General features: G+C 42.8%; 3 protein-coding genes and 1 non-coding gene across 4 annotated transcripts in view; all 4 read right to left on the bottom strand.

The window, feature by feature from the left end:
• The window catches only part of LOC139028481 (uncharacterized), a 33,835-nt gene extending 14,782 nt beyond the window's left edge, over positions 1-19,053 (bottom strand). Inside the window, exons 1-4 of the mRNA XM_070446017.1 lie at positions 18,560-19,053; positions 11,702-11,832; positions 11,351-11,497; positions 6,989-7,156 (exon numbers count right to left, since the gene is read on the bottom strand). Coding sequence (XP_070302118.1) covers positions 6,989-7,156; positions 11,351-11,497; positions 11,702-11,832; positions 18,560-18,839 — 726 coding nt within the window. The 5' untranslated portion in view covers positions 18,840-19,053. The remainder of the gene's footprint in view (positions 1-6,988; positions 7,157-11,350; positions 11,498-11,701; positions 11,833-18,559) is intronic.
• On the bottom strand, positions 5,027-6,427 carry LOC111971740 (gastrula zinc finger protein XlCGF42.1-like). Its single transcript, XM_023998574.3, has one exon. The coding sequence runs from the start codon at positions 6,178-6,180 to the stop codon at positions 5,524-5,526; it is 657 nt and encodes a 218-aa protein (XP_023854342.1). The 5' UTR covers positions 6,181-6,427; the 3' UTR covers positions 5,027-5,523.
• On the bottom strand, positions 7,506-10,840 carry LOC139028601 (zinc finger protein 3-like). Its single transcript, XM_070446432.1, has one exon. It carries the CDS (start codon positions 10,756-10,758, stop codon positions 9,826-9,828), a length of 933 nt encoding a protein of 310 aa, XP_070302533.1. The 5' UTR covers positions 10,759-10,840; the 3' UTR covers positions 7,506-9,825.
• On the bottom strand, positions 16,246-16,298 carry LOC111972410 (U7 small nuclear RNA). Its single transcript, XR_002878436.1, has one exon. It is a non-coding gene; the product is annotated as a U7 small nuclear RNA (small nuclear RNA).
• Positions 19,054-19,246: the final 193 nt, after the last annotated feature.

Here is a 19,246-nt window from a genome sequence, read left to right as displayed (position 1 = left end):
CACTGTTATTTTTTATTTTCACAAGCCCTGTAATTCCCACCTAACACAATTACATATTGTGTTAAGCAATGCAAAATGTTCCATTATAAATCTCAATCTGGGTCAGGTGGGCATCATTTAAAGCTTATTCTATTTCCAACATGACTAACTAAGTTTAGAAAATATGATCTTAGTGTATTCTTCTTTTTCTGGTAGGCACAAACACTACCTCCATACTTCCATTCATTTTTTATTCGCACCGGTTACCTGTGACACTTATGGGGTCGTAGAGCAAAACGGAGAACATCGTGTTTGAGAGAGCCCCATCGTGCCATAGAGTGGTGATATTAGTTTTGTACGACAAACCTTTCGGACGCTACAGACGTTTTTGTGAGACGTCCGATTTTCGGGCTGTCTCATGGCCTGAACAACCGCTCTGTAGCTCGGCCACCTTCCGCCGCAGATGCCGAAGGCCGCCATACAGTGACAAGGATGTCATGTGTCACACCCTGGGTTGTCCTGAACAGAATGAGATGTTTGTCGTATTGTGAAGAAAATTAGAAGCGGAACACGCACCTGAATGCAGTTATGACTCCATTCTATGCGCACCAAAATGCGATCTGTTTTGTCTAATGTGCCTTGTCAAAGCCTAACACTGTAAGATTGTATTTTAGAACTTAGCAAGTCATGTTGGAAATATAATACGCTTTCAAATGATGCCCACCTGACCCAGATTGAGATTTATAATGGAACGTTTTTGAATTGCTTAAATGCCTTATATGTCACATTGTCTCGATGCCATATTCTACCCAGAAAATTCAACACTGAAATCTGTTACTCTCATTTATCCAAATGCAACTGTGGATCTTTTCTGCTGACTACAATTAAAATGAATTGTTGTCTTTAATGTAGGATTTGATCTAAAGTCAGAAGCTATCGAGTGGAATGATTACTTTTATGTTAAAGAGTGGAATGGTTTTTCAGCTGGTGTATCCTAAGGTAGCTCCTCTCTGAGAACCTCTTCCTGCAGTGCGTAGGAGGCCTCTATCCCGTGTGGACCTTCAAGTGCATCTTCAGCTGTTCTGGCGGGAGAACTTATTTTCACACTGGAGGCAGCTGAAGGGTTTCTCCCCTGTGTGGACCCTCTGGTGCCTCTTCATGTGACCAGCCTGGTGAAGCACATGTGACACTGGGTACAGCTGAAGGGTTTCACCCCTGTGTGGACCCTCTGGTGCCTATTCAGGTTGGAGGAGTGGGAGAAACTAGCCTGGCAAAGGTGGCAGCTGAATGGTTTCTCCCCCGTGTGCATCCTCTGGTGGATCTCCACCTGTTTAGGGAAACTGAAGGCTTTCCCACAGAACGAACATGGGAAGCGCTTCTCTTTGTCACGGATCTGCTTACAGCATTACTACTACTACTGTCATTTGTCAATGGGCTTGTGTAGCCATTTAGTGTTGAGGCACTGGCATTGTCTGAGGTCTGGTTTAACATTAGGAGAGTGTGAGGAGGATGAAGGCCAGGAAGTGTCTGTGTTGTCGCAGGGTCCATGTTCCAGTTGATAGATCCTATAGAAGGCAGGCTGAAGGCAGATCTGTTGGGGGGTTAACTGAGGTGCCATCAGTCTCTCTGAATCACAACTATAGGAGCAGGATGGAGCATCGCTAGCCGAGTCTGTGACTGTTCTCTCCTGCCGCATACGGACACCTCCCTGTCCCGCAGACCAAATCTACGCCTCGCCCTGGTCTCAGCCAGTCTGTTGTCATGGAGATTAAGTTCGGTTGTTGTTTTGCGTTCGACTGTCTGTTTCTGGTTGTGGTTTACAGTGTTTTCCCGCCCAGAGTTGAGGACGCTGTCCCATCCACTGACCTCCACTATGTCGCCTCTGGTCCTGGCCTGCTCAGTGATGTCGTCCCTGGGCCCTTGGTTGCACCTGTCTGGGTCTGGGAATCGAAGATGGCCGCCCAATCTCCTCTTTTAGCCCCCAGCCAACCACCTGCAGGAAGAGGTTACAAAATAGACTTTACAAAAATGGCAGAGAACTCGACATATGGAGTTTGTTTGTCACTTACCTGGTCAAGTTCATACATTGTAATGTCTTTAAAACAATAGCCAGGTGCATCACTATTCCTATTGAAGATCTATTACTGTATGTAGGCTATATGTATTTCTCCCTACCTTGCTCCCCCATCTTTAGTCCACTCAGCAGGTCAAGCTCTCTGGTCCGTCCTCTATTGTCTCCTGTTTGATCAACAAATCAGGCTTCCCATCCTCCATGTCTACTGACTGTTAGAGATACAGAGTGAGAGGATGTAGGACCAAGAAATGCAAATGTGTTAGTTGATTTGATTAATTGACACTCTTTAATGGTTTGAAATTGAAAGGCATGGTCCCACACTTAAGACAGAATTTATCAAGACCAGGGGCCATATCCATAAAGATTCTCAGAATAGAAGTGCTGATCAAGGATCAGCTCCCCACCTACATACTCTCATTCATTATGATCTATGATCAACTCTGAGACACTTTGTGGATTCGGGCCCTGACCTAATACCATTCAGACAGTAGTTCAGTGGGCTCACCTCAGCGAGACTGTGTTGTGTTCCTGTGCTGCTCAGCTGGTTCCTCTGTGGGTTCAGGAGGTGTAGTCAGGTTGTCTCCATGACCATGGTCCCCTCAGGGTTCCCCAGACCCTCCTCACACCCCTCCTCCTCCTTTACCAGCAGCACCTCTGGACCCTCCTCCTCCTAGAAGAGACAGGTAATGCAGATTACACAGACATACACTCCTCAGGTACGTACGCACAGATAATAAACACACGTTCAACATGGAGTGTTTACCCATCCCACTACATGAGTCCTATACTGTTGTAACAGAATGACTTCATTGTTGTTAAACCCATCATGGTGGGTAAAAACAAGTCATCATCAGGTAACCTTACTAAACTATGAGGTGTACAGTAGGTGTTAGTGTGTGGGTAGGTATATTTAGTAAGTGTATATTGTTATAAACGCTGTTGTGTGTATGCAGAATAGGATGAGATCAGATGTGATGTGTACAAAAGAGAGTCTCAATGAAAGCCTTAGAATGAAAAGTCCCATTTTGTGTTTATTAAACATAAACAAGTTTTAAATACACCATATGAAAACCACACATACACACGTCTCAACAAATAATCTGCATGAACTTGATAATGTGTATTCATTTTCTCATTAAAAGTGCCCAGGGAATTTTCTTTTGTAGTTGAATGGAAGTAATGAACTAGGCATGGGTGAATATCATATAACAGTGTTTCCAACTCCAGTCCTCATGTCCCCCAACAGAACACATTTTTATTGTAGCACTGGACAAGCACACCTTTAATGTTTTTATTTAACCTTTATTTAACTAGGCAAGTCAGTTTAGAACAAATTCTTATTTTCAATGACGACCTAGGAACAGTGGGTTAACTGCCTTGTTCAGGGGCAGAACGACAGATTTTACCTTGTCAGCTCGGGGATTCGATCTTGCAACCTTTCGGTTACTAGTCAAAGCTCTAACCACTAGGCTACTTGATTCAACTTGTCAACTAATCATCAAGCCCTCTGAGTTAAATGAGGTGTTTGTCCGGGGCTACAACGAAAATGTGTACTGTTGGCGGACTTGAGGACTGGAGTTGGTAAAAACTTGCTTACACAGTACATAACACTGTGTAACAGACGTTTTAGGCTTACACTGTATATGCCTTATACAGTGCCTTCAGAAAGGATTCATACCCCTTGACTTATTCCACATTTTGTTGTGTTACAGCCTGAATTCAAAATAGATTCTACACACAATACCCCATAATGACAAAGTGAAAATATGTTTTCAGAAATTTTGGCAAATGCATTGAAAATGAAATACAGAAATATGTAGTTTACATAAGTATTCACACTCCTGAGTCAATACATGTTAGAATCACAATCGGCAGCGATTACAACTGAGTCTTTCTGGGTAAATCTTGAATAGCTTTGCACACCTGGATTGTACAATATTTGTACATTATTCTTTAAAAAACATATTTACTAAATCATTCAAGCTCTGTCAAGTTGGTTGTTGATCTTTGCTAGAAGCCATTTTCAAGTCTTGCCATGAATTTTCAAGACGATTTAAGTAAAACTGTAACTAGACCACTCAGGGAACATTAAATGTCGTCTTGGTAAGCAACCAGTGTATATTTGGCCTTGTGTTTGAGATTATTGTCCTGCTGAAAGGTGAATTTGTCTCCCAGTGTCTGTTTGAAAGCAGACTGACACAGGTTTTCATTTTTTTTGCCTGTGCTTAGCTCTATTATTTTTATGATTAAAAAAATAAATAATAATTCTAGTCCTTGCTGATGACAAGCATACCCATAACATGATGCAGCCACCACCATGCTTGAAAATATGAAGAGTGGCACATGTTGTGTTGGATTTGCCCCAACATAACACTTTATTCAGGACATAAAGTTAATTTCTTTGCCACATTTTTTTCAGTTTTACTTGTGCCATATTGCAAACAGGATGCATGTTTTGGAATATTCTTATTCTGTACATTCTTTTCACTATGTTAATTCGATTGTATTGTGGAATAACTACAATGTTGTTGATCCATCCTTGGTTTACTCCTATCACAGCCATTGAACTCTGTAATTGTTTTAAAGTCACAATTGGCCTCATGGTGAAATCCTGAGCAGTTTCCTTCCTCCCGGCAACTGAGTTAGGAAGGACACCTGTATCTTTGTAGTGACTGGGTGTATTGAAACACCATCCAATGTGCAATTAATAACTTCACCATGCTCAAAGGGATATTTCAATGTACAGTATTTCTATTTTTTAGGTGTTCTTCTTTGTGCAACATTGCAAAACCTCCCTGGTCTTTGTGGTTGAATCTGTGTTTTCACTGCTCAACTGAGGGACCTTACAATTATCTGTATGTGTGGGGTACAGAGATGAGGTAGTCATTCAGAAATCATGTTAAAATCTTCTCGTGCCTTGTCAAAGCCTAACACTGTAAGATCGTATTTTAGAACTTAGCAAGTCATGTTGGAAATATAATACGCTTTCAAATGATGCCCACCTGACCCAGGTTGGCAGGCCATGAGACAGCCCGAAAATCGGACGTCTCACAAAAACGTCTGTAGCGTCCGAACGGTTTGTCGTACAAAACTAATATCACCACTCTATGGCAAGATGGGGCTCTCTCAAACACGATGTTCTCCGTTTTGCTCTACGACCCCCATAAGTGTCACAGGTAACCGGTGCCGCTTAAATGCCTTATATGTCACATTGTCTCGATGCAATATTCTACCCAGAAAAATTCAACACTGAAATCTGTTACTCTCGTTATTCCAAATGCAACTGTGGATCTTTTCTGCTGACTACAATTAAAATGAATTGCTGTCTTTAATGTAGGATTTGATCTAAAAGTCAGAAGCTATGGAGTGGAATGATTACTTTTATGTTAAAGAGTGGAATGGTTTTTCAGCTGGTGTATCCTAAGGTAGCTCCTCTCTGAGAACCTCTTCCTGCAGTGCGTAGGAGGCCTCTATCCCGTGTGGACCTTCAAGTGCATCTTCAGCTGGTTCTGGCGGGAGAACTTKTTTTCACACTGGYMGCAGCTGAAGGGTTTCTCCCCTGTGTGGACCCTCTGGTGCCTCTTCATGTGACCAGCCTGGGTGAAGCACATGTGACACTGGGTACAGCTGAAGGGTTTCACCCCTGTGTGGACCCTCTGGTGCCTATTCAGGTTGGAGGAGTGGGAGAAACTAGCCTGGCAAAGGTGGCAGCTGAATGGTTTCTCCCCCGTGTGCATCCTCTGGTGGATCTCCACCTGTTTAGGGAAACTGAAGGCTTTCCCACAGAACGAACATGGGAAGCGCTTCTCTTTGTCACCGGATCTGCTTACAGCATTACTACTACTACTGTCATTTGTCAATGGGCTTGTGTAGCCATTTAGTGTTGAGGCACTGGCATTGTCTGAGGTCTGGTTTAACATTAGGAGAGTGTGAGGAGGATGAAGGCCAGGAAGTGTCTGTGTTYTCGCAGGGTCCATGTTCCAGTTGATAGATCCTATAGAAGGCAGGCTGAAGGCAGCATCTGTTGGGGGGTTAAACTGAGGTGCCATCAGTCTCTCTGAATCACAACTATAGGAGCAGGATGGAGCATCGCTAGCCGAGTCTGTGACTGTTCTCTCCTGCCGCATACGGACACCTCCCTGTCCCCGCAGACCAAATCTACGCCTCGCCCTGGTCTCAGCCAGTCTGTTGTCATGGAGATTAAGTTCGGTTGTTGTTTTGCGTTCGACTGTCTGTTTCTGGTTGTGGTTTACAGTGTTGTTCCCCAGCCCAGAGTTGAGGACGCTGTCCCATCCACTGACCTCCACTATGTCGTCTCTGGTCCTGGCTTGCTCAGTGATGTCGTCACCATGGGCCCAATGGAGTCGGAGTCAATTACCTGGTGAAGTTCATAAATTATGTGTTCAAATATGTAAACACAAGTTGTGGTGATTTAATTTTATGAATGAAGAAAAAATAAAAGCCAGGTGCATCACTATTCCTATTGAAGATCTATTACTGTATGTAGGCTATATGTATTTCTCCCTTACCTTGCTCCCCCATCTTTAGTCCACTCAGCAGGTCAATGCTCTCTGGTCCGTCCTCTATTGTCTCCTGTTTGATCAACAAATCAGGCTTCCCATCCTCCATGTCTACTGACTGTTAGAGATACAGAGTGAGAGGATGTAGGACCAAGAAATGCAAATGTGTTAGTTGATTTGATTAATTGACACTCTTTAATGGTTTGATAATTGAAAGGCATGGTCCCACACTTAAGACAGAATTTATCAAGACCAGGGGCCATATCCATAAAGATTCTCAGAATAGAAGTGCTGATCAAGGATCAGCTCCCCACCTACATACTCTCATTCATTATGATCTATGATCAACTCTGAGACACTTTGTGGATTCGGGCCCTGACCTAATACCATTCAGACAGTAGTTCAGTGGGCTCACCTCAGTGAGACTGTGTGTGTTCCTGTGCTGCTCAGCTGGTTCCTCTGTGGGTTCAGGAGGAGGTGTAGTCTGGTTGTCCTCCATGACCATGTTCCCCTCAGGGTTCCCCAGACCCTCCTCACACCCCTCCTCCTCCTTTACCAGCAGCACCTCTGGACTCTCCTCCTCCTAGAAGAGACAGGTGATACAGATTACACAGACATGCACTCCCTCAGGTACGCACACACAGATAATAAACACACTTTCAACATGGAGTGTTTACCCATCCCCACTACGTTTGAGTCCTATACTGTTGTAACAGAATGACTTCATTGTTGTTAAACCCATCATGGTGGGTAAAAACAAGTCATCATCAGGTAACCTTACTAAACTATGAGGTGTACAGTAGGTGTTAGTGTGTGGGTAGGTATATTTAGTAAGMGTATATTGGTTATAAAGCGCTGTTGTGTGTATGCAGAATAGGATGAGATCAGATGTGATGTGTACAAAAGAGAGTCTCAATGAAAGCCTTAGAATGAAAAGTCCCATTTTGTGTTTATTAAACATAAACAAGTTTTAAATACACCATATGAAAACCACACATACACGTCTCAACAAATAATCTGCATGAACTTGATAATGTGTATTCATTTTCTCATTAAAAGTGCCCAGGGAATTTTKTTTTGTAGTTGAATGGAAGTAATGAACTAGGCATGGGTGAATATCATATAACAGTGTTTCCCAACTCCAGTCCTCATGTCCCCCAACAGAACACATTTTTATTGTAGCACTGGACAAGCACACCTTTAATGTTTTTATTTAACCTTTATTTAACTAGGCAAGTCAGTTTAGAACAAATTCTTATTTTCAATGACGACCTAGGAACAGTGGGTTAACTGCCTTGTTCAGGGGCAGAACGACAGATTTTTACCTTGTCAGCTCYGGGATTCGATCTTGCAACCTTTCGGTTACTAGTCCAAAGRTCTAACCACTAGGCTACRTGATTCAACTTGTCAACTAATCATCAAGCCCTCTGAGTTAAATGAGGTGTTTGTCCGGGGCTACAACGAAAATGTGTACTGTTGGCGGACTTGAGGACTGGAGTTGGTAAAAACTTGCTTACACAGTACATACACTYTGTAACAGACGTTTTAGGCTTACACTGTATATGCCTTATACAGTGCCTTCAGAAAGGATTCATACCCCTTGACTTATTCCACATTTTGTTGTGTTACAGCCTGAATTCAAAATAGATTCTACACACAATACCCCAACACAATACCCCATAATGACAAAGTGAAAATATGTTTTCAGAAATTTTGGCAAATGCATTGAAAATGAAATACAGAAATATGTAGTTTACATAAGTATTCACACTCCTGAGTCAATACATGTTAGAATCACAATCGGCAGCGATTACAACTGAGTCTTTCTGGGTAAATCTTGAATAGCTTTGCACACCTGGATTGTACAATATTTGTACATTATTCTTTAAAAAACATATTTACTAAATCATTCAAGCTCTGTCAAGTTGGTTGTTGATCTTTGCTAGAAAGCCATTTTCAAGTCTTGCCATAGAATTTTCAAGKCGATTTAAGTCAAAACTGTAACTAGACCACTCAGGAACATTAAATGTCGTCTTGGTAAGCAACCAGTGTATATTTGGCCTTGTGTTTGAGATTATTGTCCTGCTGAAAGGTGAATTTGTCTCCCAGTGTCTGTTTGAAAGCAGACTGACACAGGTTTTCATTTTTTTTGCCTGTGCTTAGCTCTATTATTTTTATGATTAAAAAAATAAATAATAATTCTAGTCCTTGCTGATGACAAGCATACCCATAACATGATGCAGCCACCACCATGCTTGAAAATATGAAGAGTGGCACATGTTGTGTTGGATTTGCCCCAAACATAACACTTTATTCAGGACATAAAGTTAATTTCTTTGCCACATTTTTTTCAGTTTTACTTGTGCCATATTGCAAACAGGATGCATGTTTTGGAATATTCTTATTCTGTACATTCTTTTCACTATGTTAATTCGATTTGTATTGTGGAATAACTACAATGTTGTTGATCCATCCTTGGTTTACTCCTATCACAGCCATTGAACTCTGTAATTGTTTTAAAGTCACAATTGGCCTCATGGTGAAATCCCTGAGCAGTTTCCTTCCTCTCCGGCAACTGAGTTAGGAAGGACACCTGTATCTTTGTAGTGACTGGGTGTATTGAAACACCATCCAATGTGCAATTAATAACTTCACCATGCTCAAAGGGATATTTCAATGTACAGTATTTCTATATTTTTAGGTGTTCTTCTTTGTGCAACATTGCAAAACCTCCCTGGTCTTTGTGGTTGAATCTGTGTTTTCACTGCTCAACTGAGGGACCTTACAATTATCTGTATGTGTGGGGTACAGAGATGAGGTAGTCATTCAGAAATCATGTTAAACACTATTATTGCAGACAGAGAAAGTCCATACAACTTATTATGTGACTTGTTAAGCAAATGTTTACTCCTGAACTTGTTTAGGCTTGCCATAACAAAAGTGGTTGATTACTTATTGATATTTCAGCTTAGAATTTTTTATTCYTTTGTAAAATCATAATTCCACTTTCACATTATGGGTTATTGTGTGTAGGCCAGTGACACAAAATGTGGAAAAAGTCAAGGGGTGTGAATACTTTCTGAAGTTACTGTATTTCCCACAATGCCTGGGCCTTGCACTTCAACGCTCTTAGTTGTAGAAATTGACCCACTACWGCTGTTTACTTTTTGCATCTATATCATCTCGATGAGTGTTCCTTTAATGCAGGATCTAAATGTCAGAAGCTATCAAGTGGTATGGTTACTTTCTATGTTAAAGAGTGGAATGTTTTTTTTGCAGGTGTATCCTGAGGTATCTCCTCTGTGAGAACTTCTTCCCGCAGTGATTACAGGTGAATGGCCTCTCTCCCGTGTGGACCCTTTGGTGCCTCTTCAGGTCACCAGCCTGAGCGAAGCACATGTGACACTGGGTACAGCTGAAGGGTTTCACCCCTGTGTGGACCCTCTGGTGCCGCTTCAGGGTTCCAGTCTGGGCAAAGCGCATGTGACACTGGGTACAGCTGAAGGGTTTCTCCCCTGTGTGGACCCTCTGGTGGATCTCCACATTCTGGGAGCAGCTGAAGCCTTTGTTACAGAACATGCAGAGGAACCGTTTCTCTTTAATATTGCCTGATGTGACTCCTCCTCCCTGAGCCTGGGCTCTAGCCCTGTTGTTTGAGTTCAATACCTGATCGAAATGGATGCGGCTTTGTGAATCGGAATGCCCCAATGACGTGGACACTGGGTCACGATCCCTGAACGCGTGTAAAGGGGAGTGGGTCGCAACATTCAGATTTGTCTCTAAGCTTTCACTGTAGTCTAAGAAGTCACTGTTGTTGCCCTGCAAGTGTCCTTCTCCTAAGTGAGTCTTGTCGCCATTCCATGTCAGAGGAGTGTCGTCCTCCACTTTCACAGTCACCTCATCTACGACGAGACCCTCCCCTTTCTTATCTAGGCACCCTTCAGAGTATACACTACTACTGTACCGGTTCCAGTCCCCTCTAAACAGATCAGTCTGTGTCTCTAAACCCAAGGGCATMTTGCCAGGGTCCGWTGCTGTAGTGTAAGAACAAGACAGATCACCACCAGTGTCTAACGTGTCACCATCACCATCTCCACGGGAATTAACCGTCCTCTCGCTCTGGTGAAATACCGGTAAATACTCTGAGCCAGGAGCAGGAGGACAGCCCAGTCTCCCCAGCACCATTCTCTCTGGGTCTGATCTTTGGTCAGATCCTGTGTGTAAAAGCCTGTGTGTCACAGTTAAAGTCTTGGTGTCTGTCTCTGACTTGAGGACGTCGTTCGGCANCACTGTTGTTGCCCTGCAAGTGTCCTTCTCCTAAGTGAGTCTTGTCGCCATTCCATGTCAGAGGAGTGTCGTCCTCCACTTTCACAGTCACCTCATCTACAACGAGACCCTCCCCTTTCTTATCTAGGCACCCTTCAGAGTATACACTACTACTGTACCGGTTCCAGTCCCCTCTAAACAGATCAGTCTGTGTCTCTAAACCCAAGGGCATMTTGCCAGGGTCCGWTGCTGTAGTGTAAGAACAAGACAGATCACCACCAGTGTCTAACGTGTCACCATCACCATCTCCACGGGAATTAACCGTCCTCTCGCTCTGGTGAAATACCGGTAAATACTCTGAGCCAGGAGCAGGAGGACAGCCCAGTCTCCCCAGCARCATTCTCTCTGGGTCTGATCTTTGGTCAGATCCTGTGTGTAAAAGCCTGTGTGTCACAGTTAAAGTCTTGGTGTCTGTCTCTGACTTGAGGACGTCGTTCGGCATTCCACTGACCTCCGTGATGCTGCGTCGGGTCTTGGGCTGGGGCGTGGCGGCGAGGTCCTCCGTGGATTCAGGGGGCGCTCCAYTCTGGATGTCTCTGCTGTGCTGTGGGTCCTCCTCTCCTTCAGACCMCTCCTGCTTGACRCCAGGACCTGCAGCCTGACACAAGAAGAGAGGAGGTTGTTACCAGTAACTAGTTGAATTGGATAACAATGTCGTAGGGAAGACTCACAAGCTCCTCTATGGCAGATGCATAAGGATGTACATGTAAGACAGTGAATAGCTGGGGGGAGCCTTTCTGAAAAACAGGCCYCATTTGATTTACAAAGTAACATATTTTTTATGCAACTCTARTCCACTAACCTCTATCAAGATAATGTGCTGGGTTGAGGTTCCAATCTCCTCATCAACAGTTATTGGTTGGTCATCTATCCATGTATTGTGTCCCCCTGGCTTCACAAAGCTCCTGTGGCCTCCAGTGAGATGTCCTTCACCTAAAATAAATTGGGGGAAAAGAGGTGGTTAGATTAGCTACTGTCAATGCTCAATGGTATTTTGTAAAATAAAAAAATTAAATGTTTTTAAATGTTTTATCCCATATTTTTTTAATATACACACACACACACTTTTTTTTAGAATATACCTTAAMTATTCCCCGCAAACCCTACCACCCCTCCCCCAATTGGAGTAAACAAATAAACAATAACACTTACGCTTCTACCTTCAGTTTATACATACTATACACATTTTACAGACAATCTATTTTACAATAGTTATATTTTGTTTGTTTTTAGTCCTGGCCTTCCTGTCAGGGGGAATGGGCCAAAATTCCCCCAACTTATTGTGGGAAGCTTGTGGAAGGCTACCCGAAACGTTTGACCCAAGTTAAACAATTTAAAGGCAATGCTACCAAATACTAATTGAGTGTATGTCAACTTCTGACCCACTGGGAATGTAATGAAAGAAATGAAAGCTGAAATAAATCACTCTATTATTATTCTGACATTTCACATTCTTAAAATAAAGTGGTGATCCTAACTGACCTAATACAATGAATTTTTACTCTGATTAAATGTCAGGAATTGTGAAAAACTGAGTTTAAATGTATTTGGCTAAGGTGTATGTAAACATCTGACTTCAACTGTAAAAACTAGCAAACGGTAGTACGCCCCAAATGTAACATGAAAAAAAAAGGAAAAATCTGTCCAAGCATGTATTAAGTAAGTACTCAGGTGTTCACAGTGGGGATGTCACTTCAACTTCAAACCTGCCCAGCCAGTTCCTGGATCCAACGAAGGCAAATTGATTATTTGCTGTTGTCAAAACAATGCACGGTTCAAGTGTGCCTTTTCACATACAGAGAAAGGAGGAGGCACATGAAGTGTACTGCGAGTCACCTCAATGCCAGTCTAACCATGAACTAGCACAACAATCAAGTGTTATTTTCTTTCAAATAGTTAGTGGACTATTGTACATTACAGCGGAAAGTGAAAACATGAGGGAAGATGTTTTGCCGGAGATGGTAGAAAATAAATGGTTTGGAGACAAAATGTCTGAGTGCCTGAAGCTCAATAAGAATAACAATAACAAGGCTATATACAGGGGGCACCGGTACCGAGTCAGTGTGCAGGGGTACAGGCTAGTTGAGGTAATCTGTACTTGTAGGTGGGGGCGAAGTGAGGTAACAAYCAAACAGCGAGTAGCAGCAGTGTACAAGGGGGAGGGGGGGAGGTCAATGTAAATTGTCCGGTGGTGATTTTTATGAATTGTTCAGCAGTCTAATGGCTTGGGGGTAGAAGCTGTTGAGGAGCCTTTTGGTCCTAGACGGCAAACGCTCCGGTACCGCTTGCTGTGCGGTAGCAGAGAAAACAGTCTATAACTTGGGTGACTAGAGTCTCTGACAATTTTTAGGGCTTTTCTCTGACACCGCCTATTATATAGGTCCTGGATGCAGGAAGCTTGCCGCCCAGTGATTTACTGGGCCGTTTGCCACTACCCTCTTGTAGCACCTTACGTTCAGATTGCCGAGCAGTTGCCATACCAGGCCGGTGATGCAACCGGTCAGATGCTCATCGATGGTCAGCTGTAAAACCTTTTGACGATCTGGGGGCCCATGCCAAAATCTTTTCAGGCTCCTGAGCGGATAAGGTTTGTCGGTGCCCTCTTCACAACTGTATTGGGTATGTTTGGACCATGATAGTAGTTGGTATGTGGACACCAAGGAACTTGAAAACTCTCGACCCGCTCCACTAAGCCCCGTCGATGTTAATGGGGGCCTGTTCGGCAGCCTTTTCCTGTAGTCCACGATCAGTTCCTTTGTCTTGCTGACATTGAGAGAGAGGTTGTTGTCCTGGCACCACACTGCCAGTTCTCTGACCTCCTCCCTATAGGCCATCTCATTGTTGTCGGTGATCAGGCCACTGTTGTGTCGTCAGCAAAACTTAATGATGTGTTGGAGTCGTGTTTGCCACGCAGTCGTGGGTGAACAGGGAGTACAGGAGGGGACTAAGTACACACCCCTGAGAGGCCCACTTTTGAGGATCAGCGTGGCAGACTTGTTGTTTCCTACTCTAACCACCTGGGGCGGCCCGTCAGGAAGTCCAGGATCCAGTTGTAGAGGGAGGTGTTTAGTCCCAGTGTCCTTAACTTAGAGATGAGCTTCGGGCACTATGGTGTTGAACGCTGAGCTGTAGTCGAACAGCATTCTCACAAGGTGTTCCTTTTGTCCAGGTGAGAAAGGGCGGTGTGGAGTGCATTGAGATTGCATCATCTGTGGATCTGTTGGGGCGGTATGCAAATTGGAGTGGGTCTAGGGTGTCCGGGAGGATGCTGTTGATGTGAGCCATGGCCAGCCTTTCAAAGCACTTCATGGCTACCGACGTGAGTGCCATGGGGCGGTAATCATTTAGGCAGGTTACCTTCGCTTCCTTGTCACAGTGACTATGGTGGTCTGCTTGAAACATGTAGGTATTAAAAACTCAGTCAGGGAGAGGTTGAAAATGTCAGTGAAGACACTTGCCAGTTGGTCCGCGCATGCTTTGAGTACACGTCCTGGTAATCCGTCTGGCCCAGCGGATTTGTGAATGTTGACCTGTTTAAAGGTTTTGTTCACATCGGCTACCGAGAGCTTTTTCACACAGTCATCCAGAACAGCTGGTGCTCTRGTGCATGCTTCAGTGTTGCTTGCCTCGAAGTGAGCATAAAAAGGCATTTAGCTCGTCTGGTAGGCTCGCGTCACTGGGCAGCTCGCATCTGGGTTTCCCTTTGTGGTCCGCAATAGTTTTCAAGCCCTGCCAGATCCGACGAGCYTGAGAGCCYGTGTAGTAGGATTCAATATTAATCTTGTATTGACGCTTTGCGTGTCTGATGGTTCGTCTGAGGGCATAGCGGGATTTTTTATAAGCGTCCGGATTCATCTCTCGCTCCTTGAAAGTGGCAGCTTTAGCCTTTAGCTCAATGCGGATGTTGCCTGTAATCCATGGCTTCTGGTTGGGATATGTACGTACAGTCACTGTGGGGACGATATCATCGATGCACTTATTGATGAAGCCGATGACTGAGGTGATGTATTCCTCAATGCCATTGGATGAATCCCGGAATATATTCCAGTCTGTGCAAGCAAAACAGTCCTGTAGTGTAGCATCCATGTCATCTGACCACTTCCGTAWTGAGCGATTCACTGGTACTTCCTTAGAATTGTGGTCCGATTTGCCAAATAGAGGGCGGGGGAGAGCTTTGTATGCATCTTTGTGTGTGGAGTAAAGATGGTCCAGGATTTTCTTTCTCCCCTGGTTGCACATGTGACATGCTGGTAAAAATTAGGTAAAACTGATTTAAGTTTGCCTGCATTAATTAAAGTCCCTGGCCACTAGGAGRGCATTTTCTTCTTTGCTTATGGCCTTATAGCATTGGTTGAGAGCGATCTTAGTGGCAGCTTCGCTTTGTGGTGGTAAATAGACGGCTACAATTAATACAGATGAGAACTCTCTTGGTAGATAGTGTGGTCGACAGCTTATCATAAGGTACTCTACCTCAGGCGAGCGAGACTTCTTTAATATTAGACATCGTGCACCAGCTGTTATTGACAAAAAGACACACCCACAACCCTCGTCTTACCAGAGGTAGCGTCTCTGTTCTGCCGGTGCATGGAAAATCCCGCCAGCTCTATATTGTCCGTTTCTTCGTTCAGCCAAGTCTCGGTGAAACATAAGATGTTACAGTTTTTAATGTCCCATTGGTAGGATAATCTTAATAGTAGGTCATCAATTTTATTTTCTAACGATTGCACGTTAGCAAGGAGAATGGAAGGCATTGGGAGTTTACTCGCTCGCCTCCGGCTTCTCAGAAGGATCCCCGATCCGCGTCCCCTTTTCCAGCGTCTTGTCTTCACGCAAAAAGTGTCGATCTGGGCCTGTTCCACTGAAAGCAGGATATCCTTCTCGTCGGACTCATTAAAGGAAAAAGTTTATTCAAGTCCGCGGTGAGTAATTACTTTTCTGATGTCCAGAAGTTATTTTTGGTCATAGCAGCAACATTATGTACACAATAGCAGCAACACATAGCAGCAACATTATGTACACAATAAGTTAAAAAATAAGTTACACAAAAKACRTTTTTTTTTTTMAATTMCACAATTGGTTGGGACAATGTAAAATGTCAGCCATGTTCTTCGGTGCCATCTTCATCTTTTTAAAAAGGCTGCAAAACCACAACAGGGAATACTGTAATATTTACTGTTAACTCTTGTATAAATACTGTAGTGAAAAAAAACAGTAGTATATAGTATAGTAATTAGTATTTTTGTGGATTGTTGTATACTGTAGTGTTTTCGCGGACTGTAGTATTTACTGTCATTACCAAAGTATTTACTCTTGTGTTTTTGTTTTTATTATCTTTGACATAAAAGTGGAGGCTTTCTCCTTGAGGAAACCTACTGGAGAAATACTAAAAGAGCACATTTTACAGACCTGTAGGTAGGACTGGGGTCTGAACAGATTTTCTATAACCTGTATTGAACAATATGGTCTATATTTGGCATGTAGGTTTCTCACTTATGGGTGGAACAGATTGGGATATGGGGAGGGGAATGGGTAGGGTATATGCAAATTAAATACTGTAGTATTTACTATAGTAAAAAAAAGTGTCGTGTTTTTGTGGACATTATTGTTGTATTTACTGCAGTGATTTTTTTTGCCGAATAATACTGTAGTATTTACTATAGTATTCTACAGTATACTACAATATTTTATAGTACGTAACACACATGATTGAGGGATACTACTGTGTGTATACTAACGTTTACTATAGAAGTCTATTCTAAGTGTGGGCGGCAGATAGCCTAGTGTTTAGAGCYTTGGGCCAGTAACCAAAAGGTTGCTGGATCGTATCCCCGAACTGACAAGGTAAAAATATGTCGCTCTGCCCCRGAACAAGGCACTGTTCCCCGGTAGGCTGTCATTGTAAATAAGAATTTGTTCTTAACTGGACTTGCCTAGTTAAAAAAAGGTTGTTTACTGTACAGTAAACTGTAGTATTTTTTCATGTGGGCAGACACCTGTCTACATGCTTACTTCAAGGCCCTTTGTGACAACACATGCAACTTCTCTTGTGCTTCATGTGGACACTAACCTCCTTTTGTGATTATGGATCTTGGCTGATAAGTCATTAGAATATTAAATAACTTAAAATTGTCTGTTAAATTCAGTGCACCAGAATGTCCCATTTAAGTTTGAAATCTCTATTTCCTGTTTTAAGTATGTGTGTGTCTCTCTCTCTTTCTGTCAGGTGGTAGGCTTTGGAGAGGAGAACAACCAGGCAGAGCAGCTGTGGCCCCAACCCGAGCCCTGCATAGGGGGAAGAGGACCAAGACCCCTAAGACCTCCACTTTATCCTACAGAGAAGTGTCCAAGCTGACCTTCCCACCTCGCCCATGCTYGCCAACGCAACYCTCATTGACGACATCCACGCATTCTCCTCCTCCCTCACCCTCTACCACAAAATCAAGTAGATTGGTTCCGCATAGCAGMAGGCAATTAGCCAGCCAGGCCGGAACGCAGTGCAGTGGTGTCTTCAGAAGCTAAACTCATKTCTGCCCCGTCTCCTTTCTCCACGGCCAAAACTATATTGTTTGAGAGCTCTTTAGTTTGTCCTTTTGTTCTCACCCGTCCCTGATTGATTGAATAGCAGGAATAATCTTTGCTGTGAATGGTAAGGGAAGAAAAGAGAAGATGGATTCTATCATCTCTGTCATGTATCTTATCTTCATTCTTTTTGTTGAAGAAGGATTGAGTGTATTTTAAAAATMGACATTAGGGTTAACATATACATGTTCATACTGTAAGATTTTGTGGATCGAAAAAGTGAGCTATGTTTGTCATAGCGGTAAGATACATTGATACATTGTCAGTATGTGACAGTTTTCTGATTKGTTTTTTAGGTATTGTTGTAACTTTGATTCTGTTTTAGAGGCAAAAGGGAAAACCTCACTGTTACTGTAGGTTTAACATTTCAGCCCTACCGCTGCCTTTAAAACCACTAGACTGGCATGTTTATAGCTATAACCTGTTATCATCATCTTTAAGTGTAAATATTTACTCATGCAGAAACTGTTTTCAGACTTATTTTTCTCATATGAACCCAATTGTCTACACTGCAAGAGAAATACAATTGCTAAAATTGTTATGGCATATCATACCACTGTTCTACATGATTAATAATTGAATGTCCTCATCAATTTATCAAGAACTCAGATACGTTTCCACTGAGTTAATTTTAATGTGTTTGTTTTTGTCATTTTCAGTACTTCAAACGGATTATTTTGGACATACACATCATTGTAAGTTTTCTATACATCCATTTTGGAAAATGTATTGCATAAATATACGTGATTGTGATCAAACGCGARGGTGTCCTGAGTAAATCGGTGTTTTTTTTAATGAATTTGTTTTCTACTTCTGTAGTCATAAAATACGAATAATTTTTTTTTGATGTAGAATCATCCTTAATCCCTACCACATACAAGTAGATGGCGATAGTATTGGTTTTGTTGACAGGCTAGTTTTAGTCACAGGCTATACTTTAGGGCTGCAGCTGGATAGTATTGAAATGTTCTGGGCCCCAAATTGTACAAGTGTTGCAAATTATATGCTTTATGAAAAAGTGAACATCATTTTCATATATCGCCTGGACTATTCTGCTCCCGGACTATTCWGCTAAATGTACCTCTTGCCATTCCTCTGTATGCGTCGACAATCTTGACACTTCTGGGACTGGCGTGGACGCGCTCTCGCATTGTCCTCTCTGCGCGCTCCCGTGCCACCTTCAGTTCCAGTAGCTGTAGTTTCCTCCGCAATSCCCTGTTTTCTTTCTGGCTTTGAGTTATTTCCAAACGAAACACTGCATAGTCGTCATCTACGAGTTTYCAGACCTCTGCCACGGCTGCATTCGCTAGCACCTCCATAATGGAGGCTATTTGAGTGTGAAAAACCATACCGTTAGCCATTGTTAGTTAACCCTTAGCTGCTAGCTAGCGTTACCTAGATAACATTTAACAACCAAGTCCTGTTTGCAAAGCGAATTAAAGACTACATGGGGTAAGTATGTGATGCTGTGCAGTTAAACGAGTCATATTTAGAGTTCCATGGTGTCAAAAATCGTATAAATAACAAAAATAAAAACTGTAACGTGGAAATTTCCTTGGTCACTGTTTACTTCCGTTTACACTGAGGTGAAAGGATGTTATAGCTCAGGGGTGTGGTTAAATGAAAAGCGTATGCGCGCTGTTCTTTTAAATACGGTACTSCTTGTGACATTACACATTCATCAGTATATTTCAAGATCAGAGCAGACTTGAGGCTTAGGAGATCTGATTCATCAGCTAACATCACTTTTGGGGAATTCTGAAGCATT

This window comes from Salvelinus sp. IW2-2015, linkage group LG13, assembly GCF_002910315.2.
Source record: "Salvelinus sp. IW2-2015 linkage group LG13, ASM291031v2, whole genome shotgun sequence".
Lineage (NCBI taxonomy): Eukaryota > Metazoa > Chordata > Actinopteri > Salmoniformes > Salmonidae > Salvelinus > Salvelinus sp. IW2-2015.
The sequence above is the reverse complement of the archived record's forward strand: the minus strand, read 5'-3'. Positions and strand labels throughout refer to the sequence as shown.